The 11680-nt window shown below is 34.2% G+C and overlaps 1 protein-coding gene and 1 long non-coding RNA gene across 2 annotated transcripts; both read right to left on the bottom strand.

Moving 5' to 3' along the window:
* Window positions 1–566: 566 nt before the first annotated feature.
* Window positions 567–6214, bottom strand: LOC107827467 (putative protein phosphatase 2C 12). The gene is made up of 10 exons (XM_016654609.2): window positions 5907–6214; window positions 5301–5626; window positions 3890–4061; window positions 3402–3555; window positions 3252–3315; window positions 2865–2972; window positions 1825–1950; window positions 1509–1741; window positions 1192–1394; window positions 567–1109 (listed from the first exon to the last, which is right to left on the bottom strand). Exons 2-10 carry the CDS (start codon window positions 5496–5498, stop codon window positions 1087–1089), a joined length of 1281 nt encoding a protein of 426 aa, XP_016510095.1. The 5' UTR covers window positions 5499–5626; window positions 5907–6214; the 3' UTR covers window positions 567–1086.
* A 49-nt stretch (window positions 6215–6263) lies between these two features.
* Window positions 6264–7085, bottom strand: LOC142170525 (uncharacterized). The gene is made up of 3 exons (XR_012699752.1): window positions 6936–7085; window positions 6706–6830; window positions 6264–6386 (listed from the first exon to the last, which is right to left on the bottom strand). It is a non-coding gene; the product is annotated as an uncharacterized LOC142170525 (long non-coding RNA).
* Window positions 7086–11680: the final 4595 nt, after the last annotated feature.

Raw genomic sequence — 11680 nt, 5'->3', positions numbered from 1 at the left:
TTTTCTGATTTTTTTCAGATGAAAGAATGTGATTTGACAAAGGAAAGAGCAATTCCAGACCAAGAATATCAATGATGATGTTGTTTTCGAGCAGTCCAACTATTTGGTACATTGTCACATCATTGCAAGTCCAGAATTTACATATATGTACCTAGATTTTGTGTCAATTCTCATAGCCTAAGCCAGCTTTTTTCGCTACAGCCGCCTTCGAGTGAGCACTCCGGGTAAATCCCGTACTGTGTAATAGACTGCAAATCACACAGGGATGTAAACCGCACTAGGCAAGCCCTGTGCGACAGTCTCGACCCAAAAGGCATTGAGGGGGTTGATCCCAGGTCATCTGTATGGATGACCACCCTCCAAACGGGCCATTCCCGAAAGGATAAGCCTAAGCCGGCTTTAAAAAATAGTCAGTCAAAGAAATCAAAGACTTGCCAAAAGTTCTTGTAAAGGTATTTCAAACTAGAATAGATGAAAAGATGACACAAAAAGAAGTCTGTACATTGATACTTTCAACACAAATAGGATAAAGCAATCAGGCAGAAATATAGAGAACATATAGGAAATAAGTGCCAGAATCCAGTGCTAACGCTTCTTGCGAGTAATTAATGCATAATACAAGAATTAATTTAATAAGAGGGTGATCAGCAAGTTTCTCCTTATAGGGAGAACAAGGAGGGAAAAATGGAAAAAGAAAAACAAAACTCTTAAGGATCCTATAACCAAACTTACTAACTACTGATGTTACAACGAAAAATCGCTTTCCCTCACTACGATTCACTACTAAGGACGATACGAGTATACATTTGATTAAAATCAGAGAATTTACCTCTGATGTATTAGGCATATATTCCAAATTTTAATCATTCTCAGAAAGTGGACTATGTACTAGAATTTCAGAGCTCCATCTTCTGAGATAGAGGAGGCAAACTAGAAATATTAATGCAATGTATCCCACCAATCAAAGAAGCCAGTTCGCATTCTTTGTTTACTGAAACAGAAAGAACCATTGGGACTACAATGCCATACCTCCCAATTGTAATCGTCTATGAAGCAGTCGTTAGTATTGCACCTCCGGTTAACTCGTCACTCACTATTATATCTTGCATCTGTGAATAGTAAAGTAAGGATGATCAAATATATTTCAAGGCAAACGAGTTCAGCGTGTCTACAGAAAGTGGGGCATCTGACCTCCAAAAGGTCTCTTTCCTTCCATGGCGTCTTTCTTCTCTTGGCAGCTTGAGCATAGGAAAGGTCCATCCCATGGCCGCGAATGTCTTGTGTTCGAGGAGCCAGCATGTATTGAAACACCTTGACCTGGCTTTATCTCCACTTGACAGACCGCACATATGAATAACTTAAACATGTTGCACACTGGATACTTCGCGTCTAACCTGAAATCATAGGAAGAAAGCAAATATAAGCACTAGATCTGAGCCCACCGCTATATCTGAAGGGAATTCCAATTTGCACATCAGATTCAAAGAAACACTTAGCATGTGACGAACCTGTCTGAAAGAGATGCGGATCCTTCCTCAAATAGTTCTTCCACTACATCCGGTTCACAAAAATCTTTCTGAATATCAGAAGACGACGCCGAAGTTCTTTTGCGAAACATAGACTTGAATACTCCTTTTCCTGACTTTTTGGGAGGCGGTGGAGGAATTGGTTTTTCTGGGGGATGTATATCGACCACAATACAGGTCGTATCATCTCGAATCCCTTTTGGCTGTACAGCTTCCTGCATATTGGAGTAAGAGTTAAGACTAGATAGAAGCAAATCCAATCAAGTAAAGACATCACATATCAAGTACATAATCATACTTTAACAATTTGAGAGGCGGAAGCATCTGCAGGCATTCCGTGACAGCATTCAACAGCCATTTCTGCAGATAAAGCATCCCAGACACCATCACTTGCTATTACAAGCCTTCCACCTGCTGCTGATAGCTGTTGACATAATGCTTAAAATTGTTTAGAACAGATACGAGATATGACTTCCAATTAGGAAAGAAAAAAAAGAGCTTGTGCAAAATAGAAGACCAAAACATTCAGGCCAATCTAGAAGTTGTTATTCTATGTTAAAAGGAACATATAAAATCCCTTCTTCGGAAAATGAAAAGAATAAAATCCAGTGTTCCGAGGTTTCTAGGCTGAGGGAAGCCAGGAACTACATTGATTTCTATTAAATATTACATAGCTCGCTATATTGACTTAAACTTCTATATGCTGAGTAACATCCAGCAACCCCAAGTACTACTCTATCTCTCCGTCCATCACACACACACATACATTGAGTTCTTTAAAAGGGATGGTATCATTGATGTCAAGCTAATGATGGTAATATACTATGCCTTTGCCCTTAAATGCAAAGATACAAAAAAGATTCGGGACAAACTAAAATCAGGAAACAGTACACTTTCTCCCCCAATAATTGCACCAAACAAGACTGGGTTAAAGGCTTATAGTCGTTGTGTATCATCAAACAAGCATCCAAAGCAACAAAAAAAAAAAAAAAAGCAAAACCACCAGGCCGTGGAAAATCGTTTCCAGGAAAACCAAAGAAAGAAATCTTGACTAGAGTCCACCCTCACTGTCAAGCACAAGGTTTACTGACATTTCAACCAAGAAATATTAAAAGCTTTAGTATAGAGCCTAAAATCAAACTGTACTATTCATACCCGAAATTTGACAATCTACAGAATAGTGGGCAAGAGGTAGAGCTGTGTATTTATTTATTGTGCCAAGAAGTGGTCTTTCCAGGTGAACTCAAGCTGCAAATCTATTGTTGCAGATACACAAAGGAAATGAAGAGCAATGGGATAAGCACATAAAAAACAGAGCAGAAAACCTCATAGACCAACCTTCACTTGCTTCACATAGGGTACAGGAACTATATATTCACCAACATCCATATCTCCAATGGATCTCGAGAGGCAGAGTCCACCAGGCCAACATCTCAAAGGACCAATCTGAAATGAATTTCAATCACTGGTAAGACATAAAGCACAAAGCTAACCCACTTCACGAAACTTCTTCCGGGAGAAGAAAGTCTGAGAAAATGAAAAGTAAAAAGTGAACCATAAAATAGGACATGCCAATACATAGTAAATGAGTCGTGGCCTGTAGCTACTAACTTCAAGGAGACAAGGGAGAAGAGGTATTTTTTGTATGTTCAAGCGGGGCCCGGGGGGTTGTTGTTGTGATGTTTTAAAACCAGAGACTATATGTAAAACTGACAACCAACATACCTCTGTACCACCACCAGCATTAAGCCGGCCAACTTCTCCACCACAGGCTGTTATACGTTCCCTCCTATTCAATTAAAAACATATATAATCAATACCTTAATGCAAAAGGTGAAAATATATTAATCAATGGGTGAAAGGCATTAATCTTACTCCTCTTCATTGCAGTCAAGCCTATGATCAGCTGATAGATAATAAATTCCTCCTTCAGCTGATTCTAGTATGCACCGAGAATCGCCAACTGATGCAACTGTTACAACCCATCCTTCAATTATGACAAACGTGACTGTTGTCCCTGAGGTTTTTGCTGCATAGTATAGTAGGAGAAAATTAGATCGTTTCGACAATATTGGAAATAAGGTAATTGGAGATAGTAATAATAGAAGCCAAAATCCAGAAAGAAAAAAGCATATAGCAAGAGCTGAAGAAAACATGTAGAATATCATCCGAAGCAAATATGAAGGCTAGAATTCAAAAGCCTCAAAGTAATAACAAGTCTTGCATCAACATGTGGAACATCGCATGCCTTTTGTGCTATGTTTGATCAAGCAGGCATAATACCAACACAAAACTAAACTCTTTTTATGCATACCAAATTGCAATATCATGTTTCCAGAAATGAATAAAGAAATTACTCGTACCTCTTTCTTGGAAATCTTTATCTGTTTTGACAAATCCTGCAACCAAAGCTCTAGGAAGTGCTGCAATCCATTCATCTCTGCTAAGATCTGGAGGAATAGCACCCAACACATTCTGCAAGAGATTTTCTTTAGCATATATGGCGGCTGCTGACCCATTGTGCCCGTCGAATAACTGCAAAGGTGGGAGATTACAAATTATAAGACGGCCATTATTTAAGAAAGGAAAAGGGAATGCGAATAATTGAAATTTAACATCTTAAAAAGAATTTCAAGGTCAACAGCAAAGATTTTCGCTAGAAGTTAACGCAGAAATTCCATACTTGAAACATGCATTAAAATTGAGAAGAACTGAAATGCATCTCTCCTGATATGTCAGAAAGTTGGGGAAAAATAAAAGTAAGTCACAGTGACAAAAGCCATTATAAGGATAAGGCCCATAAATAGAAAATAAGAAAAGGAAAAAGACCACCAACTTATAAAAGCAGAGACGGAAACTATCTTATAAGATTTACAAGTCAAAAACATAACTTACTACACAGAGTTGTACAACTAGAGATATCATTAGAATACTTCAAGAAGCCAACCAAATTCACAAGGCATCGAATCCTAGATAACAAACAGCAGGCTAGTCTGTATTAAAGTTGCATCACAGCCACATGTCGCATTAGCCAGTTTCCGTGAATGCCTATCTGAACAATAAGTTAAGTTCACTTTTTTTTTATAAGGAAACTTATTTATTAATTGATGGGGTATATTTTTGGCATACAAACCGAATACCGAAAAGTAGAGAATCTACAAGAGACACTCAATCATCTATACTAGCAGGGACTTCATGGTGCACCAAAAGGAAACTAAAGATGAAAAGACTATTCCTTAGATTTACAAAGCATTTTCTATCCCTTCAAACTGTCTCCTATTTCTCTCCTTACATACAACCCACACAAGAGCTAACAGGGCAACACCCCATGCCTCAAGTTCCACTTGTTTAATGAATACAACTTTCTTTATCTCCTTGCATCGTTAAATAGTATAATCAAATGGTGGCTATCAAAATTTTAAAGCGAATCAACCGCAATATACACCTCTACTTCCTAGATGCTGCGCAATGATAATAGGAACAAACAAAGAGTTCTCCTTCTTGAACTGATTACTTGCATTTTGCATAATCCATTTTAGACAACAAAGTCAAAGAAGCAAAAGCAGCATCAGTAAAAGATCACCCTCTCTCAATAGCAATAAGCAGTTATTTTTCTCAACCATACACACAAAATCAAGCACTTACTGGATTCTACAAGAAATCAATCTGCTAATCCAACAATAACAAATATTAACACAAAGACATATGTAACAAGGAATCTACAACATTAGCATATAAATGAGACCTTTTCCTCAAGAAGCATAAGAAACTTACTCCAAAAACAGAATAAGTGGCAACTCCATCACCCAAAACTCGCTGACATTCGGTCTTAACAAACGTAAAGTCTTCGCCTTTTTTGCTTTGACTAGCTTGACCATGAGAAATCTCAGGTCTTTCAATCTTCTCATTAGCCAATTCACGCTTTAACAACACAGACAATGGGACCGTTTGATGTTCACCCTTAGACAACATTATTAGGTCCCTCTCTCAAATCAGATAAAGACTGTATCTTTTTTTTCCAATCAAAGCAAATGTAACTTCCCAAAATTACTCCTTCATTGACTGTCAATGTATTTGGTCAACGCAAATCCAACAATGACCTATACAAACAAAAGATTAAACAACCACATCAAAACATCTTAAATCACAAAATCTAACCTAAATATCTAATCAAATACACGATCACAAAATGTAAAAATTAAATTAATCTCACTCACACCAAAAGTAAACCATTTTAATATAACCAAAGATCTCATAATGACCATTAAAAATCAAGAATAAAAACCCCCAGATTCCAAACTCATGTATTTTATCAGGGAAAACGTAAAAGAACATAAAATAACAAAATGTAATTAAAAAAACATAAAAAGAAAAACGTACGGTGCGAAGATAAAAATTCCATAGTGGTGCGTACACAATACTGTTTTTTTTTCTTTTTGCCCTGGGGACAGAGAAAAGAGTTGTCAATGTCTAAAGGAGCATAAAAATGGAGTTTTTCGCCTTAATTTTTGCTTCTTTTTCTGGGTATTTTGGGTTCTGAAAAAAGATAGAAGAAGAAGGAGGAGGGGTGTTGTATAGATTTGAAGAAATGGTGGTTTAATTTGTTGCATAACATAATGTTAGATGTAATGTAATAACATGTGTGCTGACAATGTCCGAGAAACGCACCGTTTGTTTGATTCGGCGTTAACTAAAATTAAAACTAAAATAAAAGCTGGAATATATGAGCTGTTATTTACCTTATCATGCGCATTTCTTACTCTATCCTGCTAACTTGCGCTCCTTGGCGCGTTTTCTTCTTTTCTTTTTCCCTTTTGGGAAAAGAATACCATTTCTGTTGGGACAACCGAAAAGTTTTTTCTGAATAAGTTTTCAGAAAAAGAAAAGGTAAGTTATTATTTGTAACTATTCAAAAAAAAGACTTTATTGCAACTGGCTCAAGGTATTTTTTTCTTAGAAAAAATTCCCTTAAAATATTCTCAAAAAAAGTGTGCATGCAATTTCAAACAACCAACTCTTTTCGAATAATAACATGAAAAACTGCATGATTGTCGTACCATTCATGCTTCTTCTCAAAAATATTTTACTTTCTTATAAAAGTGTAAGACTAAAGATTGTGCTCCACGAAAGCTTAATGAAATTACAGTTTATATTCTAAGCTATATAGGTAAAGGACAACCTGGTGTATGAAGTATCGTGCGTTTACGTAAGGTTCAGGAAAGGACCGCACTCTAAGGCGTGTGATGTGAATAGCTTATCCTGATGCAAATACTAGTAGCTGATTCTACGGCTCGAACTCATGACCTATAAGTCATACAAAGACAATTTTATCGTTAGTACTCTAAAACAAAGCTATATTACATAACATATTTAAAAGAAAATAAGAAAAAAGTTGAAGTCGCACTGAACTTGTCTAGTGCAGGCAAACTATTGTACAGTGAACAAGTCACTCGAAAGATAGCGCCTGCGAATTTCCTGAAATTTTCCAAAAAACTTTGGACTGACTTTCTTGTCAACAACTTCTGTTATGCACTTACTCCAAATAGGACCTCTTTTACATGTGAGTTGTAACAAATTAAATTAAAATTAAAAAAATGGAGCACTTTGGTATCCATTTTATTAAATAGGAAAAGCCGACTTATCACTTGAAAGTTGAGTCGGCCAATGAGTAACTGATTGGCACGTAGAGTTAAATTTGAAACGGCTCACACTAATAAATACACTAACACTTTTGCGGGTGAAAAAAATATTATTTTTGCGCTTTAGTGAAAATTGATAAATTTAGTTTTAAAGATTAATTTGATAATACGTACAAACTTTTTTGTGTTATGATAAAAATCAAAATATGGTGGATGTCTACTCTTCCTCCATGATCTTTCTCTCAAATGGTTAATGACATATTCAATAACATATTTTCTATGTTCAATGACATATTCCATGACATATTTTCTTCACTTTTCATGCCTATATAAAGGCCTTGTAATAGATAGAAAAATACACACAATTGAAGAAGAAAATCTCTTCCTTCTCTCTATCTCTATTTCTTGTTCATGTTTTACTAAATTGCTTTTATTTCTTGTTCATGTTTTACTAAATTGTTTTTATTTCATAACACGTTATCAGCACGAGTCTCTAACTAATTGTATATATATATCTACAAAAAAAAATTCTACATCTGGAAAGATTACAATTAGAAGCCATACATATCATCACGTGGTTAAATGTAAAGAGAAACTACATATGGTAAGTAATGAAATGTAAGAAGGTATGATTATCTTATACTTGTCATTCCTTTAAAATCTCATATGCACACAACTTCGTACTACACCTGTATTGCATAAGCACATATTAATATTACATCTTTTATATCACATGAATGGAATAAAATTTTCGAAGTTCTATATGTGAAAATCATAGTAGCAGTTAATTGTTGATATGATGCATGTCATGGTAACCAAGGATATTTTATATAAATTGTCCTATGCATATTTATGTGTTAACTATCTTCAATCTGTCCTGCCGCTTTAAACATTTTCTTTTACTTGGATGAATATTTTTTTTTCCTTTTGGATTTTTACACTTGCATATAGTACCAAAAAAAAGAAATAAAAAATAAAATAAAATTGGTCATACTGATTAAAAGCATAAATCATCTTGAAGAAAACAAGAAATACTTCACATTTTTATCTAGGTTGATTAATTAGTACTTCTATGATATTTGGAAAACAAACCAGCTATTTGAAAGTATACTTCATAATTTATGGTCGTATCATTTGAAAGCAAACAATGATTAGTATGATTACTAGAAGAGGTATTTTTGAGTATCCATGACCTACTTGATGCTTGCTACTGACTTACCATTTTTAAGTATTTTATATGAATGATGCACAAGCTACAACTGGTAAGTTGTTACCTATAATGTCACTTTTCAGGTAATATAAATGCTGAATTTATGTATTAGTACTATATATGTGTTAGGTGTACTTTTAATAAATTTATTCACTAATTGCTTGGTTGAATTGAGTGAAGGAAAGTCATGGCATTAAATCAAATTCAATAGGTAGGGTATACCCCGAAAACAACAATATTTTGGAGAGAAACTCAATAAATATTATGACAATGATTTTATGATCCTTTTAAACTCTTATAGAATTTAGAAGAAATATTCTGACTACAAACGGTTGTATTTCATATAAATGCTACAAATAATTAATAAAAATTTACACTAATTTGAGATTTGTACACTTACTTAAGAAAGCAAATTTGATTTGCTAAGTTGCAAATTAGTTGTGTATAACTTTCTTGGCATGTGATTGAAATTAAGGCTTGAGAATCAATCTCAATATTGTTTAGCCTATTATGCCATTGATTGAGGGTAAGACATGAGGATCAAGTCATGATGCTCCATAATGATAAGAGTTGGGTTTGAGTCCCAATTTATTATGGCCTAACATGCCTTTATATTGGTAAGACATTGGGTTTGAGTCCCAATGTACCATATTGATGATATAATGATGACTAAAGAAAAATAATATATTTTTCATGAAAAGGCATGAGAATTGTCCCACTTGATTTGTTCCATTCTTGAAGTGAATGTGATAACAATGCATAATAAGTTTCAATGAAGACAATTGGTTGAACAATGAACGTGGGCGTTCCAAATATCAAAATAATAATAATCATCACTATGATTATAAAAGGAGAACAATAAGGGTTCTCAAAATAGTCCTTCAAAATGTGAAGGCAATTCTTACCATCAAATTGGTATGAAAATAATAAAGCACGTCGCTGATTATGATCCATTCCTTGAAGAGAATGTGACTTATGATAAGCATTGAGAATGCAAACTCATTCCTAAAGTTGAATGTGGCAATATGTGATAAAAGCAATGAATAAAGACATGCAATTCATGATTATATGAATACCACACAACTCACCTCTAAGGGAGGTTTGAGTAAAATAAAGAGAATAAATATTATTGTGTGGTTACATGAATATGTCATTGGTCGCGTACATGTGATATGCCAAATATTTTTTTGTCATGCCTTATAAAAGTTATTAAAGGCAAAATTAAAGCAAGAAATTATTTTGCTTATGATGATTTTGACCATGACAATTTATTATGATATAATTTTCTCCGTGAAGGAGACATTTACCATATGAATGGTATGATAAAAGATCTTGTAGTACAAAAGTTGTTAAGAACTCCGGAAAAACTAATTTGTTACTACCCGGATGAATAAACTTATTCATGACATTGATATTGTAAAGTCTCAAAAGAAACTTTTTGAGTTTCAAATATATAAGTCAAAGTGATTGGCATATTGAGACTATAAATGAAAGGAAGATTGAATATCTTCATATTTCTATAATCATACCGGGTAAATATGAAAGGTTACCCGATCTTCTTTCTATTTGTACTACACAAATATAAGCATGATGCTGGAATCATATGCCACAAGTAAACTAGAGATTTACTAAAATAAATATTAATTGGCATGACCGGTTGACCATATCAGTTCAATTATGATGCGAAAAATTAATTAAGAATTACACTGACACATATTGAAGAATAGAAGATTCTTCAAGAATTCTCTTGTGCTGCTTATTCTCATGATATACCAGTTAAAGGTTGGGATTGAATCCTTTGATTTCTGGAAGGAATAAAAGGTGATATATATATATATATATATATATATATATATATATATATATATATATATATACCTGCCATGTGGACCGTTTACTATCATATGATTTTAATAGATGCATCTATTTTATGGTCACATGTGCATTTGTTATCAACTCGCAGTTTGGCTTTTGCAAGATTGCTTGCTCAAATTATTAGAGCACAATTCCAGAATATAAATTATGATGATTTATCTTAATAATACTGGTTTAAATCCAAGTTGGTTTAGCAGAAATTGTATGCCTCCAATTATAGTTAAATCATTGGTTATGAAAACAAAACTTCCAAAAATAAAATTTGGTATGAGATTTATTATTTATATACAGCAGCACTTGTACGCATCTAGCCAAGTTATAAAAATTTCTCCCTATCACAATCGGTTCAGGGTCAGGAACCAAATAATTTCTATATAGAAATATGGATGTGCTATATGATTTAATTATGCCACCAAAATGCACAAAGATGAGTTCCCAAAGATAGTTGGAAAATGTGTTGGTGATCCCAATATTAGGGGGAGAAAATGGGCAGCTGAGAAAGTGATACGTGAAATGAATTATTATGAATACATATAGATCCTCGTACAAGAAAATATAAACTTGAAGTTCAAGTAATAATTCATTTACAAATTATTGTCAGACGCATTTGTTGATCCAAAGCTAAATGTCATATTTCAGCTGCTAATGCTCCAAATAGAATAAAGTCCATGAGGGACAGAGTCTATGGCACGCATGAAGTGTAACAGACCAATCGGTTCCTAAGATAAAACTCCTTGAAGAAGGAGAGGGGCAAATATTCAAAATGATCATAATAAGGAGGCAAGTTCCCTAGAAGAGCACCACGACATAACACTTCATAAGACCTCATGGGAGAGGCTCAGGTACCTGAAAATAATGAAATAAAGAGATCTCAATAAGTTATGTCTTTATTGGGTAATAATGGAACCGACATAAAATGATTGTCGACGATATTGTTAATATAATGTAGCGCTCAATATGATTAATATTGACGAGGATCTTCAGATCAAATCTGTCATGAAATTTGGACGGATAAAAGATTGGCCAAATAAAAAAAATACGCAATGAAATTGACTTCACTTGAAAAATGTGAAGTTGGTCGGATAGTCCAACACCTGAAAGTATAAAGTCAATTAAGGTATAAATGTGTTCTTGTGCGAAAGGTTCAAGTCGATAGACATAAAGACGACTTGTGGCACAAGAAAATTAGTAAATATCCTCACATTGATTATATGGAAACATGTTCTCTTATAGTGGATATAGTCACTTCAGGTTTTAATCTGGCAATATATGAAAAACTTGATATGCGTATAGTGGATATCATTGAAAGATTTAAATTGTCTTGGAGCATATTAAGGTTTCCAAGAAATTTATTAAATAAAGCTTCAAAAATCTTTATACGGATTGAAACAATCAGGGCCCATGTGGTATAATCGCCTGAGAGAATACTT

The sequence above is a fragment of the Nicotiana tabacum genome, chromosome 16, assembly GCF_000715075.1.
Source record: "Nicotiana tabacum cultivar K326 chromosome 16, ASM71507v2, whole genome shotgun sequence".
Taxonomy (NCBI): domain Eukaryota; kingdom Viridiplantae; phylum Streptophyta; class Magnoliopsida; order Solanales; family Solanaceae; genus Nicotiana; species Nicotiana tabacum.
The sequence above is the reverse complement of the archived record's forward strand: the minus strand, read 5'-3'. Positions and strand labels throughout refer to the sequence as shown.

Coding starts and splice junctions, on each gene's coding strand:
- LOC107827467 (XM_016654609.2), bottom strand. CDS start 5,498: ATGTTGTCTAAGGGTGAACATCAAACGGTCCCATTGTCTGTGTTGTTA. Junction 2,973..3,251: donor ATGCTGGTGGTGGTACAGAG/GTATGTTGGTTG, acceptor AATTCATTTCAG/ATTGGTCCTTTGAGATGTTG. Junction 1,395..1,508: donor TCCGCATCTCTTTCAGACAG/GTTCGTCACATG, acceptor CTATGATTTCAG/GTTAGACGCGAAGTATCCAG.